The sequence below is a fragment of the Osmerus eperlanus genome, chromosome 4 (assembly GCF_963692335.1).
Source record: "Osmerus eperlanus chromosome 4, fOsmEpe2.1, whole genome shotgun sequence".
NCBI classification, from domain to species: Eukaryota; Metazoa; Chordata; class Actinopteri; order Osmeriformes; family Osmeridae; genus Osmerus; species Osmerus eperlanus.
Genome location: NC_085021.1, coordinates 14,782,492 through 14,806,822, shown reverse-complemented (window position 1 = coordinate 14,806,822; position 24,331 = coordinate 14,782,492). Strand labels below are relative to the sequence as shown.

The following is a 24,331-nucleotide window of genomic DNA, read 5'->3' as shown; positions in this document are numbered from 1 at the left end:
GAAAGAATATAAAGCATTCAGAAAACATCTTCAATATTTTAAGGGCATTTCAAAACGTTTTGCATGGCTTCAGCAGCTGAAATCTCTTTTTTTTTAACATATCCATTGAGTCAGTGACGCTTGTACATGCACAATTACAAAAATAAAACTTACAAACAAGAAAGAGGGGAGAGATTAAGGAATAAGCTAAACACAGTAGGAGAACCGATAAGGAGTTGAAATTATATGGTAAGGAAAAAAAGATAGGGTCACATAACAGGGAAAGACAGAGAGAAAGACAGCTATAGAGGAGAGGAAAGTAGATCTAACACTATTTCACATGCAAAGTGTCGAGGACCCACAACTTTGAAACAAAGTAGGGCCATTTTTTTTCTTGATTTGGAATTGATGAAAACGTGCAGTTGGGTAAAGGGTGCCATATAATTGCTGTCCATAAATTACTGAATGCTTGTCTTGCAATACTGGCATTTGCATAAGAGTAAGTCGACTACATGTGTCCAATCGATTTTTATCTTCACTAGGTCTAAAGGTCTCCACAAAATAATGCTTATTGCTCTGTGTCCACAAGTGGGAAAGGTTGTGAGATGGTGTCTGTGCTGTTGTCCTGATATGCCTACCTTCAGATTGGGTGCATTGACAAAGGAAGAGGAGGAAAGGCAGACTCCCAGGTGTGATGAAAGTAATATAATCTGAAAGAAGTGCCTGTCTTTCCATTTAAAAATCATGGATTCAAACACACTTAAATATTTGCAGCTATTTCCACTATTTCCCTAAAACCATATCTCATTGATACAGTAGGTACTTCTGAGACTACAGTACCAAAGTACATAGCTAACTTGTCTCTTGAAATGTAATTATTTTGAACACAATTTGTATTGTATTATAAAGTTTGGCTACTCTGGTGTTGCAATAAAGGATTACTTCTGTGATAGGAAATATATTTAAATATGTATTCAGGATCACAGTAGTATTTTGATTTCATTTTTCTAACTACAAAGATCTAAGATAAAAACATACAGTATCCAATGTCAAAATGCAGAGCTTACAGATGTGAACTATTAGTGTCCTGCTTAGTTTCCTCCTCCCCATTTTGACACCCTGAGTAAAATAGAGATGGGAGGTGAGCCAGCCTTCAGCCAGGAGAACAACATGAGGTCTCCTCTATCTCTGTAGATCAGTAGACCGGTCAGACGTATACCTTGACATGTCTGCATGCCTGTTCTGTCTATGCACTGCCCTCTGGTATCTTTCTGTATGTGTGTGTGTTGCCTACTTAAAATACTTGCAGTATACTGTCAGTGTCCAGTATACTAGAACTACCAATTGGAAGTTGGGAGCACACTGTCAAGATGCAAATTAATGAAATAATAGGTTGAAAAGGTTGAAACTTGCTGTAGAAAAAAAACCATATCCTCATGCTACCCCATGGAAATGCTGTCAGTCAATCTGCTGATTAAACATTGGTTGTTTATTTAGGGTTCTACTGTGCCCTCCTATCACATGCCTTTCTCTCTCAATTTTGCGACGCATCCAAGCAACTCTCTTCGTTTTACAGAACAGTAGGTCTTTTACAAGTCTATCTGACTACCGATTCTAGAAAAATAAGCATGCTTTAGGTGCACTTCAGTCACCAGTTAACTATTTAACCCATGCAAGCGTAAGAAAACTGTCTCATGTTGCCTCTGCATTGCATCAGCTCTGATTCACTCTGACCACTACCTGGATGATGAATGCAAGGCAATCAACCGCATCCGATTTAGAACTTCTAATCCTCATGGTTTCAACTGGCAGTTCCAATAGAACAAAGCAGATAAAAGCTTAGCGTGTTGACAAAACCAGAAATGTAATACTGTGGTGACACTAGGTTGAAAAGGGAACAACACTGTCATCTGACTACAGTTTGGTGTGTGTTTGGGGATGGTTTCAGTTGTAATGTCATGTACTTGGTGAGAGTGTTTTCCTAAAGACTTATGAATTCTGATGAAGATACTTCTCCAAAACCTTTCTATCTCTGCATTAGGTACTTTGCATGCTTTCTAAAACGGGCTTTGTGAGATTGGGACATGAATAGGCACTTTCTACATAAACACTGAAAATATGGTTTACATATGTGAAAGTAGCACAAACAGATTAACAAACAGCAAATCAAATCCAGAGATACCCAGTAAGCCTAATGAATTCGCATGAACCCAAAAGGGAAGTGATCTGTGATCGCAATTCAGAAATGCTAGTTGGATGGATCTAACACCTTGTTGGAATAATACACGTGATCACCTGGATGGAGAATACACTTTCTGGCTGCAAGAAACCTTTAGCACCAGCCAACACTTCCATACCAGGAGTAAACACCATTAGAACAGTATACTGAATGTTACATGCTTTCCCATTCAAATAATATACTCGACTTCAGCACTGCTTTCGAGTAACCTACCATGAAACCTGATGCATATTCTTTATCAAAGGTGGATAATGATACTTGATACGTGTCTCGTGTGTGGTCTTTCATTAACATGTTTTCAGATCATTCACTGTGGCTCATTGACTGCTTCACTGACCCTTACCTGGGTCAAGATGTTCTACTGGTCATCTTTACTAATGACTTGTGGTCCAATTGACACAACCTGTTTAGCACCTGGGATTGCTCTAACAGCATTCCCCTCTGTGAGTCATTGTGAGCACAAATTGTACTCAAGAATTTCAGCTAAAGATGCTACACATGTTCTTCCTTCACTACGACCAGAAAGGTTTTGACAAGGATTATGGTTTGTCCAGACTTTGACAGCCTTATTCAATTAGACCTCCACTCAATACTGTAATGTGACCACTGTTAATCACGGTCAGTGAAACTATCAACCTATTTGATAGAGTGACAATTGTAGGAGTTAAATCGAGTTAAGTCAACTAAAGCCTAGGTAACTCGGGGAGCTAACACATCCGAAGTTGTCAGTAAAATGAAGTAATCATTTCCACTGTCAGATGACACAATTCAAGGATTCAGTAAATTCTGAACATTTAAAATTCAAGTAAGCTCATTTGACATTTCCCATCTACTGAATGGTGGAGGTTTGCATGGACAAGGCTGTCATATACAATCTTTGTGATCTATACAAACTTGCGTAGAGACACAGACAACAAGACCCCTCTCCCTAATGTACATATCAAATAAAACAGACATTTTTAGTATTTTGTTGTTGTTGCATTAACGTGTTTTGACAAGCAAACCCCAGTGTTCAGTCATGGCAAAAAAGCTTAGGTTACTGTGATTATGGATGAGACATGAGAGACTTAAAAGTTGGTGGAATATTTCTGCCTCTGCAATACTGTATGCACCTTTATTTGTGATCCTCGGCCAGTTGTGATTTTATGGTCTTCAATGCTAGTGTGTATTTCATTGTATGATTATCTGTTCTGCAAAGATTAACTTAATACTCTTCTTAAGCAATATAGCATTCACATTACTTGGCACCATTGGCAAAAGATTCTTGGTAGCCCAAAACAAAAAATGTAAACATAACCATACTTGTTTTTAGATAGTTTTGCAGGTTTTCTCCTAACTCTAAATACAGTATCTTTTTTACCTTTTAGTATTTGCAATAAAGTCATGCTTTAGCAAAATGTTCTTCTCAAGAACAATCAAAATAAAATAAAATACTCTTATAGTGAAATAGTTTGAATCATTTTACAGAGCATAGCCACTACTGCTTGTGTTGATCTTTTCTGTTAACTCTGTTCATGGTTTTCATGCACATAGCTCATTTTTATCCCAGGTATTTACACTATATACAAACAATACAACCATACTTCTTAGGCATTCAAACAAAACTATACAAATATTCTGTTTTTGTCTCGTACCTGTTTTTGACCCCTTTTTAATGAATAAAATAATATATTTCTAAAATACAATCCCCTTTGGGTAAATGTTTTTCCCTACTTACCATCAGCCTTCTTTATATACAGAAACTGCTCAATTGTCAAAAATATGGATTTGTCAAACCCCTATTTTGGGACTAGCTTAGGGACCCCTCAAAGAATCTCTAAGACGTCAAGGCAATGTATGTGATCTTCCCCTCAAAAGCCCTCACAGGCTCTGAAGTTCATTAAAAAGAACAACAATAACCTTTATGACTGTAATCATTACAACACAAAAGAGGCAAGTTCTTTGTCTTGTTAGAATACCGTGGAGAACACAAATGAAATAAGGCCAAAATAAAAATGTTACGAACAATGTTAAGAAAATTTAGAGTAACTAGAGGGCATGACTCGTGGGGCAGTAGCCTAGGTGGGAATGTGGACTCAACTGGAACATGTAAGACAAAGGCTAAACCTTGAAAATCAGAGGATACAGACCTAATTACAAGCACAAAGACGAAGACTTCGTCTCAAGGCATGCATTTTTTCAGGATTAGTTTCAACAAGACAGAATTCCAAAGAGACAGGTAAGCAATAATTGGACATGAGCATAGATCAAATTCAAGCAAAAAAGGATATAAAAAGGATAAAGCAATAATATTTCTAGAAAAATCCCAAATTTGGTAATTTCCTTGAATTCAACCCCCTTCCATGCCATACATAATATACCCCAAACCTAGAAAAGAAAGTCTGCTTTTTTTAACCCTCCCCTGTTTCTGCTTAATACCCCTCCTACATTCATATGGAGCTCCACCATGGACAGACTGCCAGGGCCGGAGCTCAGTGGAACAGGAAGGATTGTTGAAATTGTTGTTCAGTGTATTGAATGTATTCATCTAGCAGTGGACGGGGATGTATGTGTGCTAATGAGTCAATGTATTAACAATAATTTTTGGTACATTTGGTACATGTTATCTTAAAATGGAGTAATTAGTCACTTAAAAAGTTATGAAATACAATTAGAGCCAAGTCCTATTGTTTCTGCATTGGTTCCTTTTTCTCTGTCTCATCTTCTTATAATCCAGAGGAGGGACCTCTCCAGTCATGTCCAGTATTCTATTTCTTTGCCATCAACAGCATCTCCATAATCCCAAAAAGACAAAGCAATCCATGAAAAAGTGCAAAAAATGCCATGAAGCAAATGTTCTGAACCCCCCCTCCCCTCCTCCACATCCTCCCCATTAGTTTAGTATCCTACAGAGGCTGCCACTCTCCAACTGTCAGAGGGAAGAAAGGATATGTGAAAAAATGCCGTTGTACATGTAATAATAGAAGTAGAATCAGTAGCTCTGCAGTAGTAATCATGACAATAATCGCAGTGTTTTCATCGATATTTTTTCTTCTCTTGTAAAATGTCTTGGGTACAAACAGAAAAAGAAAAGAAGAGTCAGGAGAGTGATGTCACATGGCGAGGGGGCTCCTCTGAGGGCTCTCATGTTCCCTGGCCCTTTTCAATTCTTTCACTCTGAAACACAGAGAAGACACCGTAGCTTTATCAGAGATCTGCAGACACACTGTACAACACATAATGTCAGAGTCCTGTTCACCAGTGTATCAACCTAATGCCTGAGTCAGGACAGGAGGACAGCAGTTCAGAGTGGACCGTGGGAACTGAAGGTTGTTCAACATCATTTAAACCTTATTACCTCATACACTGTATTGAGTTGATCCTAACAATGTTGTTATGAAATAAGGTAATACGTAGTTTGTGGTGTTGTTGTTGGGTGAGAAACAAAACCGTCCAGATTCATTTATTTGGATAAAGGGGGTAATCTTAATTCAGTTGTCTCTACATCACACTTCAGAAAAGGAAACTAAACTCTTTGAAGAGATCCAGCCAGTACTTGTTTGTCTGGGAGAGACCAGTCGGTGTGCTACTTCCTGTGGGCTTGATGGGTAGCAGTGTTCTACTTCCTCTGCTTAGCCATGCCTTGTTCCCTGGAGGTCTGAAACCATTACTGCTGTCTGTTCTGCTCCCCGGAGGAATTGTGGGGATCCTATTGTTTGCTTTGCAGTGCACTGACCTACATGCTAACAAAGCACTTTGACCCATATCCCACTGTAGCACATACGGCACTGTAAACATTATTGTACTGTAGCCAACATGCATACGTTCATAACGGTACAGGAGTTGACTGCATCATCTGCTTTCAAAGCACAGTAACCTATTTTACAACTGTGCGATGAGACGTGGAGGTGGGATGGAGGGGACTAACTATATGGCTGAAGAATGGTCTTCGTATGAAAGTGGCATACATATATTTCCAGTCAATCACGCATCATTCAACTCAAAATGGCATCATTTTCTAATATCATTTTGTAGTTTATTTTTATTTTTTGATATATAGCTGTGTATGCCAATATGAGCTGAGCTGAGCTTCCCTAATTAACTGTATATTCCTATCAGGAATGTATTTGGGTAGTGAAGACAGAGAGACCTCTCCCCCTCCAGGACCAGTGATAGATCTGAGCACTGCCCCACTGAGCCTCTGCAGCTCCAGCAGTTTGGGTCCTGCCAAAGCAAAGAGGGTCAGTTCCCCCCTCAGCCCGTCTTGTAGGGCTGAAACAGGACACACAGAGAAGACAGACAGCTGCTCCAGACAACAGGCCAGGCCCAGAGCATGCCCAGAGTAGCAAGGCCCGGAGTCCTCACCACATCATCATGCAACACAGTGAACAGGAGAGGAACCCTCCTCTGGTCCCCACAGCAGCCTCTACAGGCCCACACACAACCAACACAAGGGAGCATTTCCAAGGAGAGAAAGAGAGGTGCCTGTTAAAGTGTCTGCGGTGACATCGTCATTCATAAGCAGTGATTAGTTTAGAGAGTACGTTTTGATGTATGTTCGGCTCTGAATCTGAGATTCTCAGTCCACCTGTGGCTCCAGTCAGCAGCCTTTCATGCAAGCAGGCATCAAGCAACAGTGATGTAGAAGTGAGGGCAGAGACAGGGGGAGAGATGGGTGGAGAGAAAGCGAAAGAGACAGCAAGGGAGGGAGGGAGAGAGAGAGAGGGGTGAGGTCTTAAAAAGAGATAACTACATTGTTAAGGAGAGCGAGAGAGGCCGAGAGAGGCAGAGACATACAGAAGAGACATAAAGAGAGAGAGAAAGAGAGAGAGAGAGAGAGAGAGAGAGAGACAGAAAGAGAGAGAGAGAGAAAGGCACGAACTGAGTTGCTGAGGCTGCACTCACCCGCTTGAACAGTCTATGGTCCATCAAGGGGCTTGGCGTAAACAGCAAAACAATACCAGACAGCTATTAGCACACAGTAGGTACTGTGAAGGAGGGGGGGGGGGGGTAAGGAGAGGTGGGGGCCAAATACAGTGAGGGGAGGGGAATGGTTGCTGAGGTATTGAACCGTGTGTGTGTCACCCACCCAACCCTATCACTCACAGAGAGAAACAGTCTACAGGAATGCAGAGCACCTGACAAACTGAATTTCAAGCTGTCACTTTGGCCTTCCGCTGTGTGGTAAGCTGGCACTAACCTGAACATTCCTGACCTCAGTATTTTGCATCCATGTGGTAAATGTGTGTGTAAGTGTACTGAACTGAGCCGTGACAGGTGGAGCTTACCTGTGGCGGCAGCGGCGAAGGAACCTCATGATCTTCCTAGCGGCTTGGTCCTGCCTCTTAGTGAGCAGACTACTTCTACAACAGACAACATGGAGATGTGACGGTCAGAGAGGCCATTTGCGTGCAAGTCTGTACTGTATATGTGGCCGTTTCTGCACTTTCTGTTAGTGTCTGTGCCCGTATGCTACCATTTGCTGTGATGGCATTATGTGTGTGTGCCAATGTAACACTACACGGTAGTGTGCGTAAGTTCGTCAGTATCCCACTGCATTGTGTGTCTGTATGTGTCTGTATACGTTTGCCAGTTTGTTTCTGTGTGTGCTATGTGTGTGTGACTGTACCTCAGTTTGTGCTGCACCAGTGTGGTTGCCCCTCTGCGGTGGGGCTTCAGCCGGCCTAACTCCTTGTAGCTGCGGTAGTATTTCTGGATGAGCACGGCCGCCCTCCTGCTCTGCTGGAACTTCTTCTGCTCGTGGTAGCTGCGGAACTTACTCTGGATAAGGATGGCGGCCTGCGTCATCTTCTTATAAAGTGCATACTGCCGGAAGAGCACAGAAAGCACCCACTCAGAAACACGGGGGGGGGGGGATATCACATGATGGGCTCCAAAACAACAGTCTACAGATTTGTGTTGGACTTCAGAGAGAAAACACATGCATGGAATCTATAGGGCTAAGTGTGTTGGGCAGCTGAGGTTAAGTTGTAAATAATTTACCTTCAAGGCTATCCATGTTAGCTTGTAAACAGAAAAAAGTGAGATATTGTGAATGGAAAACAGGTGTAAACATATTGCTAGCTGGGTCTAAAAAGCCTCTCGAAGGGCAAATGCCTTTGAAATTCAACCAAACATCATCCGTCTTCTACTGTGCTGTAAGGAGTGGATTCTCTAGCGTGTGTTCTCTGTCCTAGCCTGCGGTTAGTACCACCTACCTGTTTATACTTCTTGTAACAACGCTGAATGACAGCAGCAGCTACTTCCTGTTGCTCTCTGAGCGGGCGTCCCTGTGGGGAAATAGAGAGCAGGACAGGTCAGAGGTCAGACGAGGGGGTGGTCTACAGTACTGCAAAAGAGGCCCCCTGACGTGTGGTTGGCCCTGAGCCCACGTGTCCTCTCCCTGGGTGGAGAACTGGAGAAGGGAAGAAGGACCAGGGAAGGAGAAGGCGGTTGGGACACACTCCATTCTGGACTGGGAGAGAGAGAGAGAGAGAAAGAGCAAGAGAGAGGGGGGGGCAGAGAGAGAGAAAGAGGGAGAGAGACCGACTTGCGAGCGGTTCTTCCCCAGTATCAGCTGGCAGAGGGGCAGAACAGATGACTGTGAACGACAGCGAACAGTTTGAGACGTGGAAAGTCATTAAAGCTCGCCATGGGAGGGAGGTAGCAAGGTGAGGGGGTGGGGGGGGGGGGTGGGGGGGCAGTGTGTAGAGCTGCATGAGGACAGGCAGCAGCAGGCTCCACACACATTACTACAGGGATAGAGAGGGAGGAAGACAGAGAGCGTAGTGGGAGTGAGGTAGAGGGGGCAGTGCAGTGTTTCCTCAAAGCAAGGCCATGCTCTGCTCAAGCCACCTTTCCCATGCTGAAACCACAGGGTCTGAACACTTTGAGTTGGAGTGTTTGTGAGTGCATGTACGTGTCTGTCTGTGTATTTGTTATCTTATACAATAAGGAGGGAGAGAGACAGAGACAGATATAAGGATGGTAGAACACTTGAGAGAACCTAACCCTGGAGTACACATTCCAGGTTTGGGCTGTTTAGATCATCCAGCACCACACACACCAGCATCCAAGAAACCAGTGACGTATCGATCTCCACATCTGACCTTTTCTGAGTGCGTATACAACAACAATCCCACATGTACAATCCAGTCAGTTCTCTGGGCAGTCCTAACACACTGCCCCCACCTCCCCTCTGGTTAGTAGGTGGGGGTTCTGGTACCTGAGCCCTGGGCCTGTACCTTGTACTTGCGGAAGGCAGTTTGGACCAGCCGGGCAGCCTCGTACAGCTCCCTCTGCTCCGGGTCGGAGAGTGTCAGCTGGGCCAGGTCTCGCTCCACCTTGCTGTTGGAGGCGCTGATGAACTCGCTCCAGTCGGCTGGGGAGGGCAGGGTAGGCCTCTCCTGAGGCCCCTCCCTCAGGGGAGAACCGCCGGGGCTGAGGCTGGGGTTAGAGGACGGGGTCAGGGGCTCACTGTACAGCGATCTGGGGGAGGGATGGGGGACGGGTATGAGAAATAGATACGGCCGTGTTTAACATTGGTCAGTACTTTGCTGTGCAGTAGGCAGTCGGTGTAGCTGTCTGCTGTGGAGCCGACACCAGTCCTCAGGAGCCTCCCTGCTGTGGAGGCAGATGGACACCTGATTCAGCCTTACCGTAGGTGGATGATGCTGGGCAGGTGCTCCACGTCACCGAGGTAATTGGCTAGCCAGCTCATGGTGTTGCTGACCCCAGTGCTGTCCAGAGGAACGGAGTCCATAGCCACAAAGTTCTCCCTCTTGATCCTCTCTGGGGTGGCCTCGATGATGTGCTCTGCCAGGGTCATCATGTTGGCCTTCGGGGGACACGGACAGGCAGCTTAGACACCACACTTCATCTGGACTCGTCTCAACGCGTTGGCCAGCTTTTTCTCTGGCAGTTAATTATAGCTTTATAGCACATTACTGGGAAACAATTAACACAATATTAAAGGCTGTGAAGGGGCTCCAAGTGATTGCTGTGAGCCGGTCAGTCCTCGCCTGCCCCCGGACTTTCCCGCCTGCCCCAGCTCTGTGACTGAGATGGATGAGCAGACGACTCCCTTGGCCACGCTACTGGATCAATGGCTGGAGTTTATTATGTGAAGATGGAGGTAGACAGAAAGCCAGCCAGGCCAAGCCTAAGTGTGTGTGTTGTGACTGTGTGTTTAGCACTATGCTGATTTCACTGACTTGTGGCATGGGTCTAGAAGGCTGCCAGCAGTCAATCCCAATCTGTCCCTGTTCTTGTCATGTTTGTTTCCCCAGTGACAGGCAAGTCAATAGGCTTGCTGTGGCTCCTTATCCACATATACTCCTTATGACTGACACTGTCTGTTTTTCTTGGGGCTGTAGTATTAGATCAAGAGTCTCTCTGGGGATGTATACATGTACTTATGAGTGAAGCAAAGCCAATTAAGGGTAAACTAACAGTCTGGACTGGCCAGTTGGGGTGTGCTGAGGGATGGGCTCTGACCTGCAGGTCGTCCATCTGTGTGAGGCAGTCCTGGTTCACCAGATCTTCCCTGTAGGACAGCAACTCTGTGTCCACCATCTCCCTCTCAGCCATGACGAGCATCCCCAGCTGCTCCCGCTGGCGTAGACGGCTGGCCAGCCTCTCCTTTCCCAGGCTGCTGCCCCCGGCCCCGGCACTCTTCCTCCCCGAGCCCCCGCTGGAGAAGCTCTCCCTGGAGCTCCACTTGGCCCCTCCACCACTGGCCCCTCCGGAGAGGCCCTTGTCTGTGCTCTTGGGGCTGGAGGACAGCCTGTGGAGTTGCTGCTGCTCCAGACTCAGAGGGACAGACATGGCCTTGTCTGGCCTGCTCTGGAACAGTTCAGGGTTGGGCTTGTGTTTCTTGGCCTGGGGGAGGTCTCTCTGGCACTCGCTGCTGTAGTAGTTGGAGGGCTCCGACCTGGGCCTCCTCAGGTCTGCACAGGAATGAGACATACCGTGTTACAAGCATGTTTGGAACGACAGATCAATATTTTGGAGGGTCACTAGCTACCAGAAGGTCTAAGTTCCTTCTGCCTGGGAGGGTTCTGACCTGGGTTGAGGTTGGTGGTGCTGGAGGTGGATGTGGTAGCAGCACCTCCCTTCTTCCCACTGGGGGCCACCACGCCGTCACTGGCCCAGGTGACCATCCAGCTGTCTGAGGTGGGGACGTCAGGGGCCGGGGAAAAGGACATGCGGGAGGTGGGGGGCAGAGGGGCGGGAGGCTGCTGCTCCTCTCTCTGCAGCTGCTCCAGACACTCGGCCAGCTTGGTGTGTCCACGGGAGCGGGCGATGGACAGGGGCAAGCGCCCCAGCGAGTCTGGGATGGCCAGGGCCCGCCGGTCCCACTTGTACAGCACCACTGCTGCCTCCAGGTGACCCAGGGCACACGCCCACATCTGCTCACAGAAGGTTCAGGGGATGAATGGAGGGATGCTATTTCTGGAAGCCCTTACACCACAGCCCCACCATTTCAATAAAGATATGAAATTGGATTTTAGGCAACTTTGGTTCATGTATTCCTCCATGTCTTACCAGAGGGGTGCAGGAGAAGTGATCGACGTTTAGAGGGTCCACCTCCAGCTCCAGGTCAATACTGTCAGCGTGCTTGGTGCTGGTGGAAGAAGAATAGATGAACACATTAGGTATTTACATTACATTTACATTTAGTCATTTAGCAGACGCTCTTATCCAGAGCGACTTACAGTAAGTACAGGGACATTCCCCCAAGGCAAGTAGGGTGAAGTGCCTTGCCCAAGGACACAACGTCATTTGGCATGACCAGGAATCGAACTGGCAACCTTCGGATTACCAGCCCGATTCCCTCACCGCTCAGCCACCTGACTCCCTAGACTAACCTAGACATCTGTACTCTGCCCTGAACATGACATAGCTAGAGGTGAGAGCAAGGCTTCAATGTCCTCACCGCCATTTGATGAGAGTCTGGATGAGGGTGGCGTATCCCTGCCCTGCGGCCAGGTGGAGGAGGGTCATTCCTCGGAAAGTCTTGGAGTGGATGAGGTGTTTGGACTTGGCCCAGCAGGCCCGGTTCATCATCTTCTCACACACCACCACCACACGGCTCTCAAAAGAGCTGTCAGCCTGGCCCGACACACACTGACACACACACACACACACACACACACACACACACACATGCACACCAAGACACACAAACAGATGCAAAAAATCAGGGCACGTTAATATCTGATTATGAAATGTCCTGTACTGTTTATTTCCATATTGCCGAGTATACCATTAGATTTTTTAAGACTAAGCAGAAACATTGCCACAGCACTTGAGCACTTTTTGCACCTGTTCATTTTTTTGTCAAGTGTGCATTAAAAAGGACATTATTTCCTATCTCTGCTTACTTCCAGTTTTTTCTCCACGTTGTGTGCAAAAACCTCCTGTGAACTATCCATATTTCAGAGGACATCAGAGACCTTTTGCCTCACCACTAAATAGCCTGATCGTCAAGATTCATATTGTTCAGGGAAGTCTACCTGTGACTGGGTGTTGGTGCCTCCACCTCCTCCTTCACCACCTCCTCCCCCGGCTCCACCTGCTCCTCCTCCCGGCCCAGCGCTCCCTCCGCTGCTCTGCTGGTGGTGGCTGGCCATCTCTGCCATCCTCCGCTCCATCTGCTCCAGACGCTCCAGGATGGACATTCTGAACTGGTTGTCTACAACGCAGAAAGACAAAGCACAGCTCACGTCAGCACACTGGGGATGATGCTAACCTCTCGAGCGAAGGATCTTCTGAACACATCGTCCAACAATACTCTGGCTTCAACACAGGATATGTGTGCAAACCCCCAACACATGGAAACCAATCCTGCTCTTATGTCTGAGATAATTTACCTCTCTGTGTGAGAGGATATTAACTCTGGGCTTAATCATTATTAATCTCCCAAACGTCAGCCACAACAATAACATCAATCACCAGCTTCCTTGCAACAATTGCCTTTACTAAAATAACCTTTAAAGCCCATCAATCATCGGCTAATGGCTACAAGCACACAGCCATACAGGCATGCCTCTAGCCCCCCGGTACTCCATCATCACAGCTCAGGCACACATCTGTGATATGGAGCTACTGATTGGCGAGCCGTTGGTGGCTTGTGCAGTGTCCAATCCTCCAGCCCTGAATCATCAGCCTCTCTCTGGGAGGTGTCTACCGATGAAGGCCCTCCCCTGCTGATTAAGTACAGGCCATTAGGACCAAGGTCTCCACCTCCACCCCGCTCTGGCCACAAGACATGCCGGGGGCAGCCATGGCTACAGCAGGAGACCTGGGAGGCTGCCTGGCCTCAATCAATCAGCCACTGCGGGTCTCCTAGTCCTTGAAAAGCAGGGTTTTCATGCGTCAAGATGGATGTAGACTATCAGGCGGCACAGTGTGTACATGGTGGGGAAAGGTTACAAACTGTCCTCAATGTCAGCCTGCCGTGTCCCTAGTCAAGGTTAAGCGCACTAGATGCATTGCCCATAAATGTAAGGTGATTTGAAGGAAAGTTTTAATTGAAATTCACAAACATGTTGGATAGAGGTCAAGATTTGAACAAAAACATCAACAGAAACTGTGAAGCTGCAGTATTGGTCTTTATGCTGGGACAGCACAAAAGTCAGGTGAAATGCCTGGAGGTCTAATTGAATCAAATGAATCCAGGTGGAAAGCTCTCAAATTCTTAAAGAGCTGCAGTTTGACTTACTGCAGTTGGAGAGCATATGGCTTGAGCTCAGACACCAGATCTAAACCAAAACCACAGAAGATCACACACACACAAACACGCACACACACACTAACACACAGTGGGATGGGCACACACAGTCCACTGCAGCAGGGAGTGTAGAGGACTGCATTAGCATTCCTCATTTAGCTACTGTGAGGCCGTTTCTGTGGCAACCTGCTGCCGAGTGGTAACTAAGCGACAGGAGCATGCCTGTGTGTGTGCACTTCCCTCCCGCCGCATTGGCTGTTTGATGAATGGAAAGAGGTGGACCAGCGAAAAATGAAAATAAATAAATAGATATGATGTACATAACTCTCCATTACCATGCTGTACAAGAGTTAGGTATCCTCCCTGCTATCAGTGCTGATGCTGTAGATGAGGAACTAAAGGCTCTCTAAGTGGGAAGTCTTCTCAGCAGGACTCTGTGACATTTACTGTTGCACGGTGCGGTATCTTGGCAGTCATAGGTCTCTGCTCTCCAGAGAGCTCATGTCACAGTTGGGTTCACTGTTCGCCAATGTAAAAGAGGTCAGGTAATTGAAACTGAAACCACACTATCAATGGCCAGGAAATCTATGCCATCACTGTCCACAAAAATAATAGACTTGGAAGGGAGCGTTTATCATACATTCCCAAACTCCTTCCAAGTATATTACCCCCTCTCGAGTGTGTCCCCTGCCACCAGCCCTCTCTGTCAAACTAGAAACAGAGGCAGCCTTTGTCTGTTCTCTCTGCAGAGAACCATTCCATTCCTCCTCCCCAGCGGTCTCCATCTTCACCTCTACCTGCGGTGAGTCAGAGAGGGAGAGGTGATGTGGAGGGCTCCCGGGGCGTCACTTTCTGACTGCTGGGGAAGGAGAGGGAGAGAGACACAGACACAGAGAGAGAGAGAGAGAGGTAGAGAGAGAGGGGGAGAGAGAGAGAGAGAGAGAGAGAGAGAGAGAGAGAGAGAGAGAGAGAGAGAGAGAGAGAGAGAGAGAGAGAGAGAGAGAAGGAGGAGGAGAGAGAGACGGCGGGGGCAGCAGTACTTAGTGGCTGACATGTCTTTGTTCAGACCCAGTGCTGCAGTGTGCTGCAGTGCAGATGATGTCATTTCCACCTGCTGCCTTGCTTCTCTGAATGCGATGCACGTACACTGCAGAGGGAGGGGGAGGGGAGGGAGGGCCAGCCTAACTTGAGGGAGGGGACAAAGAGAGAGTGCAGCCAAACAGAACCACAACAACACTGTGACATCACCAAGGTCCTCCCACTCCTTCCTGAGTGTGTGTAGCGGCATACATAGTCACACTCAATGAGGCAGTGACACCCACACACACGCGAACACACGCTTCTTTGAAAGGCAGCAAAAGACATGATCATACATGTAGCTTAACAACTAATTAATAACCATCTTGCTGCTACTTGAGACATGAAGATGAGCTGAGAATCAATTACATGTTGGTTCCTGTCTAGTCTATTTATAACTTGGTAAATACAGACCAACAACTTTCCTGAAAGGCACAAATGTAAAAAATTATAATAATTTAAAATGAAATTCAGCACTATTTTAAGTCATTCTGACAGGAAAATTGCATAAAATCAAACGATCAGTGTTGAGGAACCCTGTTTTACATAAACAGCTATGACCTACATATTCCATGTATTCTGTCACATGACCCTCTCACGCCCATGGAAATGTCATTCAAATTCTATTCTTGCTCATATGCCAGCCTTCCACCATAAGGAGCTTGGGAGGTGTGTGTAACATGCGTCTTCCCAGGTTACTGAGGGAGGAGAGTGAAGTATTTACTGTATCTCACGCACACTGTAGAGTAAGAAGCATGTGATGAGCAGGAACCTCCATAATCAAGCTCTCAACGGTGAGCCTACTGAGCCAGCTCAAGCCAGTGGCACCACAACTTGGGGATCAGGAGCAGGTTCAGCCTGTCAGACTTGCTCCAGCCGTGGCTTCTCTGTGGTCGTGACTCACCGGGGTCTGGACGAGTCACAGTCCATGGTGATGGGTCTGGAGTCGGGGGCCCGAAGTGCCACCGTCGGGCCCCGTATGATCTGTCAGGTCTACGTGTCATCTCTACGTGTCAACTCTTTGGAAAGAAGTCTCCTCCAACTGCTCTCGCTTGTGAACCAGAGAGAAACCCGACAGACAGCCGTCACTCTGCTGCTGCTTGTCTACAGCCTGCTGGAGTCGTGAATACAGAGACTGCGCACAACTTTGTGTTTGTTGGTTGCTTTCAACACACAGTACTAAATAGAGCAGGGGTGGATGGTGTGAGGAGCCAGCAACGGCGTTAGAGACGGGTCAGTGAGCAGTGAAGGACAGCTCTCTGTCCTCGCTGAAAGGAGAGACGACAGGGAAAGAGCTATTTCACCACAGACCAACACTACTTTGCTATAGCTATGGGGGTGGTGACTTGCACACACACACTTGCACACACACCCCTATTTCATATTCAACCTTTCTTAATACATTAGGCAACTGCGATGGAGTCGACCAGGTATTACAAGTAGCTTATCAAGCACTTACTTGCAGTTAATTAGCTTTCTATTTATGATGTAGTAGTATTGAGTACAGGCATACGAAAGGCCACCAGAGACCAGTTAATGATTCATGATGAATATTCTACTCCCTTATCTACGGCTCTACCACAATATGCTATTGGACTTCTGATGTCCTCAAGTCTCTCTATGTTCTCCCTAATGGATGATATAAAGCTAATCTTTGCTTGGCCTATTATGTTGTACAGTGTCTACTCATAGTGGTGCATCAAGCCGGAGCATTATGGACCCAGACCACTCATGACAGGATATGAAGAGGGTGCTTGGGTAACAATTTATGCCATGTCAGAAGTAGAATAACAGGGGGCTGTGACATTTCATACCCAGACACTTTCTATGTTCTCGGAAAATACAAGTTTAGCCCTCTAAAGATTGGACTTAAACCGCTCACTGTTCAAATGTAATCCTATTGCACATATTTGAACCCCACAGTATTTCCCAGAGGAGAAGTGACCACCTTTAATCTTCAGTTGTGAACCTGTGGCTCTGTTCCTGCCAGTCCCCCTCAGAGCTGGACCTCATTATCTTCACACAGCTCGCAAACCCCCACATTTACTAGTGAGACTGTGTTCCTGCCTCCCTCTGTGTGTGTGTGCGTGTGTGCCTGACTGACAGGAGCTGGTATTTGTGGCCATGCAGAGGAACAGGCTAAGCCATCTGGCAGCAGTTCTCACAGCTGCGACCCGTAGCAGTCTGGTAATCAAAGGCCAAGTTTCCAATGGCATAATGACCAGCTTGGTTTGTCTTTCTACTACTTTCCTTGCTGATCCCTACATCCACATTAGGGTTGTAAGAGGACTGTTATCAATGCAGAATAGTCTATCCTAAAATTGTATATGTCCCTAAAAGGGAAAACAACTCTGCATATAATTCAGTGATATTTACTGTAGCACAGACTGGCCGTTTATTGATGTGGTTGCTTGAAATAATTGCATTGGAAAATGCATCACCATATGATCAGTATGTACTCATGTCTGTGTGAGTGGATAATCTCAACACAGCTTCAGTTCAAACAAATCCCTTTGCTAGACTGTACTATAAAACATAAAAGAACCGATGAATACTAATAAAAAACAAGACAACATAAGTCAGAGCTTCCCCGTGTAGGTTTCCAGTGAGATGTTTTACTACAGCAACAGGTGCTTCTAAATGAGACAGTTGAAAGTTTCCAGTTCTGCATAAAGATCCCAAATCAACAACCCCCTCTGTTAGTATTTACACTGTAGAGGCTGATCGAAAGCTCACCTGGACTGGGCCTAACAGCAGCCCATCCTGGCAAGGTCATAAACAGGCCAGCCAAGCAAGTGCGCCTGTGACCTACTGGCAACTATCCAGCTTTCCAGAGATCTCTTTCAATTGTGGATTACTGCTAAGGAGTCAACAGGAGACAACACCATGCCTGTCTCTCCCTGCCATGACATGGTGCTTACCTTCAGCATAGAACTTCGCTCCATTGGAAAATGGGCCAGTTGGATTTGAGATGTTCTCAACTGGTAAATAGATTGGCTCATTAACTTCCTACTGAGCTTGAGAACTGCAGTGTGAATCTAGCTTCAGGCATTTGGGTGGATGCGAGTATCAGGGAGATGAGTGGAGATCATTCAGACGATTTATCTATCTGATGAATCACAGAGGGGCTGCAAGGAGAGGATCTTGTCTAAGCTCTCCATTAAAAGAACAACAACACCATTTGAATAAACATGTACATAGGACTGTATGCCCAACAGGCATGACACTGTTACCATAAATATGACCCCTGGCATGAAAAAATAAGAAATCACGGATACTTTAGCCTTCACCATGTTCCTCTTAATACAATACAGTAAATATGTTATCTTGAAAACTGTATTACCAAAGTTAAAGTGAAAGATTCCCTTCATTAGTTCACAAAAGTTTTCAGAAATGTTGAAACTTCCATACAAGAACTGTAAAGTTGATTATGTCTGAAGTCTTGAACTGGGTCATCCTAAATTGCCTGTAAAGCTTAAGGGGAGGAATGGAGAGAAGCCACAAATGAGCCATTTCCACTAAAGAGCCATTTCCTCCTTCAGTAGATTCCCCATCTCTATACTCTGCCCTGGGGTAGGCCATCATTCTCAGGTAAACATTTCCACTCCACTGGATTGGCCCACTCTCAACCTATCTAGATGTATAATACACTGTAGCACTAGCCCTTTGAATGACCATGAGCTTACATATGGAGTACACTTAACAAATCACCTCCTCAAGTCTCCGCTGTGATCAGTGGAGCAAGTAAAGTATTGCATATAATGCAAAGCTGTGCTTTGGTTAAACTGTAAATAATATAATGGAATATTGTAGATATAGAGTAACAGGAGAGAGACAGAGAGAGAGAGAGACAGAGAGAGAGAGAGAGAGAGAGAGAGAGAGAGAGAGAGAGAGAGAGAGAGAGAGAGAGTGTGACAGACAGACAGACAGATTCAGTTAACACTGGCTCTATGCAAGTATCATCATAGAAGTCTCAATAGTGAATTTGTTTTGTCATCTGACCTCAGTCGGGTATAGAAAGAAGAACGGTTCTGTAAGGTGTTTCAGTTATGTGTAGCTAGCTATGTAAGCTACAAATGTAAGCTACTATGGCATGTTCAGAAGCAACAGGTAGAGAACTAGATTTTGCGGTAATGGGATATTTCGTTTGGCGATGTTGTTAATCAATAGAATAGTAGCAAGTTACCTCTCGTGACCGGCCGAAAAGTGACAATGTGACTTGTCGACTTCGAGAGCTAGCGCTCATGTTACTGCTCATGTGGTGCTGAAAACAAGCGCGCTACAGTCGGCTAATTTTGAATGTGTTCCATTTCTCAACAGACCTTACCTTACATATTTTCAACTCTTTCAATGAAAACCTCTCACACGTGCAGCTACAATTTAGTTATGAGAACAACCCAGGAGACAAAGGTGCTGTCAATGACAACGGCAACACGAACAAGAAATGTAATTTAAATCAATACTATGAAAACAACATGATGCGACACCCCTTGCCCAGTCAGTCTATTATAATGCTCTAGACTTTTAAGACAAGCGATCAACAGCGAGAATAGACAGGAAATGGTGATGTGTTAACTTGCAGGAGTGCAAAAAAAATTCTGCGAGCTATACCTAATTACCCTTGCCCAAAAAAAGCTAGTTTCTTCAATTTTATAAGTTAACAAACAGGGATGATTGAGAGAAGAATGAAAGCTGAAAGTCATGGCAGCTGACACGTGAAAGCATCACTTCTACCTGCAGAGGAATCACACCGAGTCGGCATTGTAGCTAGTATAAATGCACATGCTGTTTCGCAAGCTCTATGAGTAAGGACATTTACGCTGCATAATAGTTGTGGCTTTGTGAGTCCCATTTCTCAAATAGAAGGCTGTGGAAGCCTGTTGTGTCCTACAACCTAAGTCTTTGACAGGGCAGCAAGATCATGGGACAGTTTGGATCAACAAATTATACAATATTGAAATGTTGTCTATTACTGATCGATTAGAGATACTACAGGCCTTGAAGTTAGAGTTTGCTACCACGCCAACTCTAAAGCCTACACAAAATAAATATGGACAGAACATTTAAAAATCAAGTCAGACACAGCTGAATAGGCTACAATAACACTCATTGACAGCACATCACATAGTAAACTATTCTGTCTAAAGCCTTGGAAAGCTAAGAGTATTTAACTTAACTTTTACTGAGACACACATAACACAGAGATACAGATTTAAAAAAACACCCACGCAAAGATTTAGCTTAACACATCCAACCTTCTACTTCAGTTTCCATTGGAGTCCCAGTGAAAGCAACTGTTTCTCTTGTCTCTAGGAAAAGATGTAATTCACTGGCATTGTGACCAAAGTCCAAACATGCTGCATTTCACTCATATGCACAGTTTTCCAGTTCTTGAGAGTGAATGGTTTTGTGAAACAAACGGTTATCCTTGGTGTGGAATGTCCATACAGCACTCATCAACAATGGAACAAAGTAGAAGAGCGACGTGAGGGAAGAGAGAGATAAAGACCGCTCACTACTCTTCCTATCATAGCCCCCTCCCCTTCACTTCTTTATCCTACCCCCTCCTTCCCCTCCTGCGCTGCTCAACAGTCCCCCACTAGCCTGCAGTAAAATAAAAAGATCGGTGCTAGTAGTCGTCGTGCGCACGTGCCGCAGGTAAACAGACGCCCTAGTTTCCCCTCCAGCAGTCTTGCTTTTAAAAGCTCGCGCCCCATTGGCGTTCTCATTACTATTAATAATTTGCGCTTTAATTTCTAAATTCCATTTGCTCACCAACATCGAGCTCAGGTGGGAATAACTATTTTGTGCAAATGTGGGATTTCACAATAATGGAAAAATACTCGACGCATACTGACGTTTACACCGGCTCATTGTGCTTGAAAGTGAGTATGCCAGCTGTCCATGGAGTCTTAGTAGGCTAAATGATGACTCCTGTGTATGAAAACTATGCAAGTAATTATTTTACAAATAATTTCCCTGTCCGAGCTAGTTGATCTTTTTTTTTTAATGATCAAAACACGCCCACCGTCACACTGCATTGTAACGTCTTTAGTTTTGTCACGCTGGTAGCTACTGTAGCTACTGGTAGCTACGACAGACCAACATTCATGACGAAGAGAGCTGGGTTGCTCTGGTTTATCTGTTGGGGGCACGAGAACCCAACCTCTCTCTGCGTAATAAGAGACCACCGGGTCCGAGGACAGTTCGATAGCATTAGCTCTCTGTCTTTTCTGTCCTGCCCATGGCTCCGTACCTGCAGTGCTGCAGAGGAAAGGCGCCCTTCCCCCACTCTGCATTATGACAAATCAAGGCAGGCAGGCAGCTGTGCCATTAGCACATCATAGCACAGTCCTAGAATGAACGGCTGGGAGAGCGAAACCATTTAAGCAGTGGTACAGCACTGCAGCTTTATACAGAATCACGTTACTAAAGTGCTATAGCATGTGGTCAGCTTATGTGCGAATTACACGCACGGATTGATGGCATAAGGTTTTAACTGGCACGTGCAGAATTGTAGTCATGCCTGCTGGTAGTTTGTCTTTTTAGATGTCTCAAGCCCACGGTGGTCATTCGTTTATGAGATCGGTTGTTACACGCCAGTAGTCTTGACACATGCTTCGTTTTAGTCAATACGTCGGAATCTACATGCGTTTAGGTAGAAAGACTTGCTTAGTCTGAGCAGTTTTCACAAAGCGAGCGTTAATATCGCTGTCCAGTGTACTGTGGTGCTGAAAACTGCTCGATCTCCTTAACCAAAACAGGTCCCTTAAATTTGAAGTGTCAAGGCGACAATAACTTATTCCAACTACCAACTAGATGTTTCATAATGTTCAATAATATATTCCTATAGTAGACATATACTTATCTGGCACTATAAATGAATATAAAAAATCTATGCACAGTCCAGATATTTGAGTGATCTAAAAGACTACATCTATTGTACAATCACTGTCCTCCAGTGACATGGTATCTCAAAATTCTCCCAGACATGCCACTCAGAATATATAGTTACACAATCAAATATCAAAGTGATGTTTTCTTTGCATTTTATATATATATATATATATATATATATATATATATATATATATATATATATATATATATATATATATTTATTCGTGTGTGTCTTATATGTGGGTCAGATGGCTGAGCGGTTAGGGAGTCGGGCTATTAATCAAAAGGTTGTTGGTTCGATTCCCGGCCGTGCCAAATTACGTTGTGTCCTTGGGCAAGGCACTTAACCCTACTTGCCTCGGGGAGAATGTCCCTGTACTTACTGTAAGTCGCTCTGGATAAGAGCGTCTGCTAAATGACAAAATGTAAATGTATATATTTTCAAGTGTCTCTTGACCTGATTAAAAATATGTGAGTCAAGATTATTTAAAAAACATCTTTAATTTACACACTTATCATTAGAGACTAAGACCGGTAAGCATCTCAGCACCTAGTAGGAGTGCTGTCCTATTATCCAGGTAAACAGGCTGAGGCATGGACCCCTGTTTTACCTATTTGGTCAGCTATCCCAGTCCTCTATGCATCTGTCTGCAGACTAAATCCCAAGCCTTTGTACACTCCCTATCTCCTAGAGCCACAATGAAAGAGAAAAGGCTCAACACTTCTGTATAAAAACTGACTATATCGATAATACCACAGACCACAGCAGTGGAGAGAGGCAAATAGGGAGTGGGGGATATGTTAAGGTAAGGCAATAGGCTGACATTCCTCCTCTGCTTTGTGGAAGGAGAGTGTGAGCCAGCCCCTCCTAACCAGCTTCTATGAATGGGCTGGCGGGGCGAAGAGAGAGGCAGCACGGCCTCTCTCTTTGAGTATGAATGGCGGAGGGATCTACTGCCAGGTCCGGCTCTGCCTGGGTGCCGGCGGCGCCTGCTTCTCTCTCCCACTCCCTCCAGGGCCGTCTGCAATGCAGCTGTCCCGTCAGCCCACACCACACCTCCCCTCGCCACTGGCCTACTTTATTCTGTCAATGCTCGCACACTGCAGCAACGGTCCCTTAACTCCACATGCGCGTGCACAACACACACACACACATTTATAGTACTGGCACACGTGACAGATTACAAAAACAAAGAGATAGGCACCCATCTTCCCCCTTATGAATGTCGATGCCAATATTTCACTAGGATCCACAGCAATTCAATGTCCATATTTCCTTGGATTTGGATGGCTCCCTTCATCTGGATGTCCTTAGCAGCTGTGGAACACTGTCATAGTCTCCTACTAACCCCCACGGTCAATACCTAAGAGCATGCAATGCTCAGTAGAACTGTATGCCATTTCTCTCTCCCTTCTCTCTTTCTTTCTTTTTGACTTTCACTGTCTAATGCAGTATGAGCTAAAAGCTCTGAATCAAGATGATTCACTCCAGTTATTGATCCAAACGTGTCTGAATCAGATCCCTTTTCGACACGGCTGTATCCTGAGGAGATATATACTGGAGGACACAGCGTAGACCCAGGGGCTCTGCAAGGACCTGAGATCAAACTGAAACTACTACTGGTTCATCCCCATGAGATGAGCATCAGTCATGTCAGAGGTCCTCTGGTCTCTTTCGTGGCGACACAAACACTCTCCCAACCAGCCACAGGCGCGAGAGCAATGAAGAGAGAGGAAGAGAGAGACAGAGACCAACACAGGCATCAACAGACAAACAGGGAGAGAGAGGTAGAGAGAAAGAGGAGAAAGGTAGCCGTACCGTCCAGTGAAAGCCAGTCGTGTTGGGATGAGGGTAGTGAGGGCAGGGCACGGGCCTTGTATTCAAACACCACAGAGTTGGAGATGATCTGGCTACTGGCTGCAACCTGCAGTGTCACCAGCCCTGTGTCATGAGCTGTGGAGGAGAAGACACGCAGTCACACCACAGCAGCATCACTGCATGCACTCATCATCATCATAAGCTTTATTGCGGACACTTACTAGGTCCAACATACAACATCAAATCACAAAGTACATCATTTTCTGAGGAGGCTCAGACGCCAGTGAGTCCACATATAAGAAAGGTATCGTACTGAACTTAGTGCCGGATTGGTCAGTACCAGGATGATACTGTTCATAGAGGTTGTAAGTCTGCACATGCAGCTATACATGAGTCTGCGCAGCACTGCAGAGCAGGTGGGCACATCCGCATTAACAAACATTTGGCTTGCACTGCTCCATCGCGGTACCCTTAGCAGCATCCGCAAGCCATCATTATAGGCAACATTCAGTCTGTGCATACTACTCTTTTTGTAGTGCCTCCACTAGTGGGCAGTATACATGGGGGTACAGTATGCGTTGAAAAGTTTGGTCTTAACGGGTGG

At 45.5% G+C, this 24,331-nt stretch overlaps 1 protein-coding gene across 1 annotated transcript in view; it reads right to left on the bottom strand.

The window, feature by feature from the left end:
- Nucleotides 1-711: 711 nt before the first annotated feature.
- The window catches only part of camta1a (calmodulin binding transcription activator 1a), a 267,228-nt gene continuing 243,608 nt past the window's right edge, over nucleotides 712-24,331 (bottom strand). Inside the window, 14 exon segments of the mRNA XM_062459401.1 lie at nucleotides 712-5,374; nucleotides 7,103-7,133; nucleotides 7,486-7,560; nucleotides 7,827-8,023; nucleotides 8,201-8,221; nucleotides 8,416-8,487; nucleotides 9,442-9,685; nucleotides 9,856-10,034; nucleotides 10,694-11,145; nucleotides 11,262-11,607; nucleotides 11,744-11,822; nucleotides 12,135-12,325; nucleotides 12,715-12,893; nucleotides 23,728-23,862. Of these exon segments, the coding sequence (XP_062315385.1) occupies nucleotides 5,342-5,374; nucleotides 7,103-7,133; nucleotides 7,486-7,560; nucleotides 7,827-8,023; nucleotides 8,201-8,221; nucleotides 8,416-8,487; nucleotides 9,442-9,685; nucleotides 9,856-10,034; nucleotides 10,694-11,145; nucleotides 11,262-11,607; nucleotides 11,744-11,822; nucleotides 12,135-12,325; nucleotides 12,715-12,893; nucleotides 23,728-23,862 (2,234 nt within the window). The 3' untranslated portion in view covers nucleotides 712-5,341.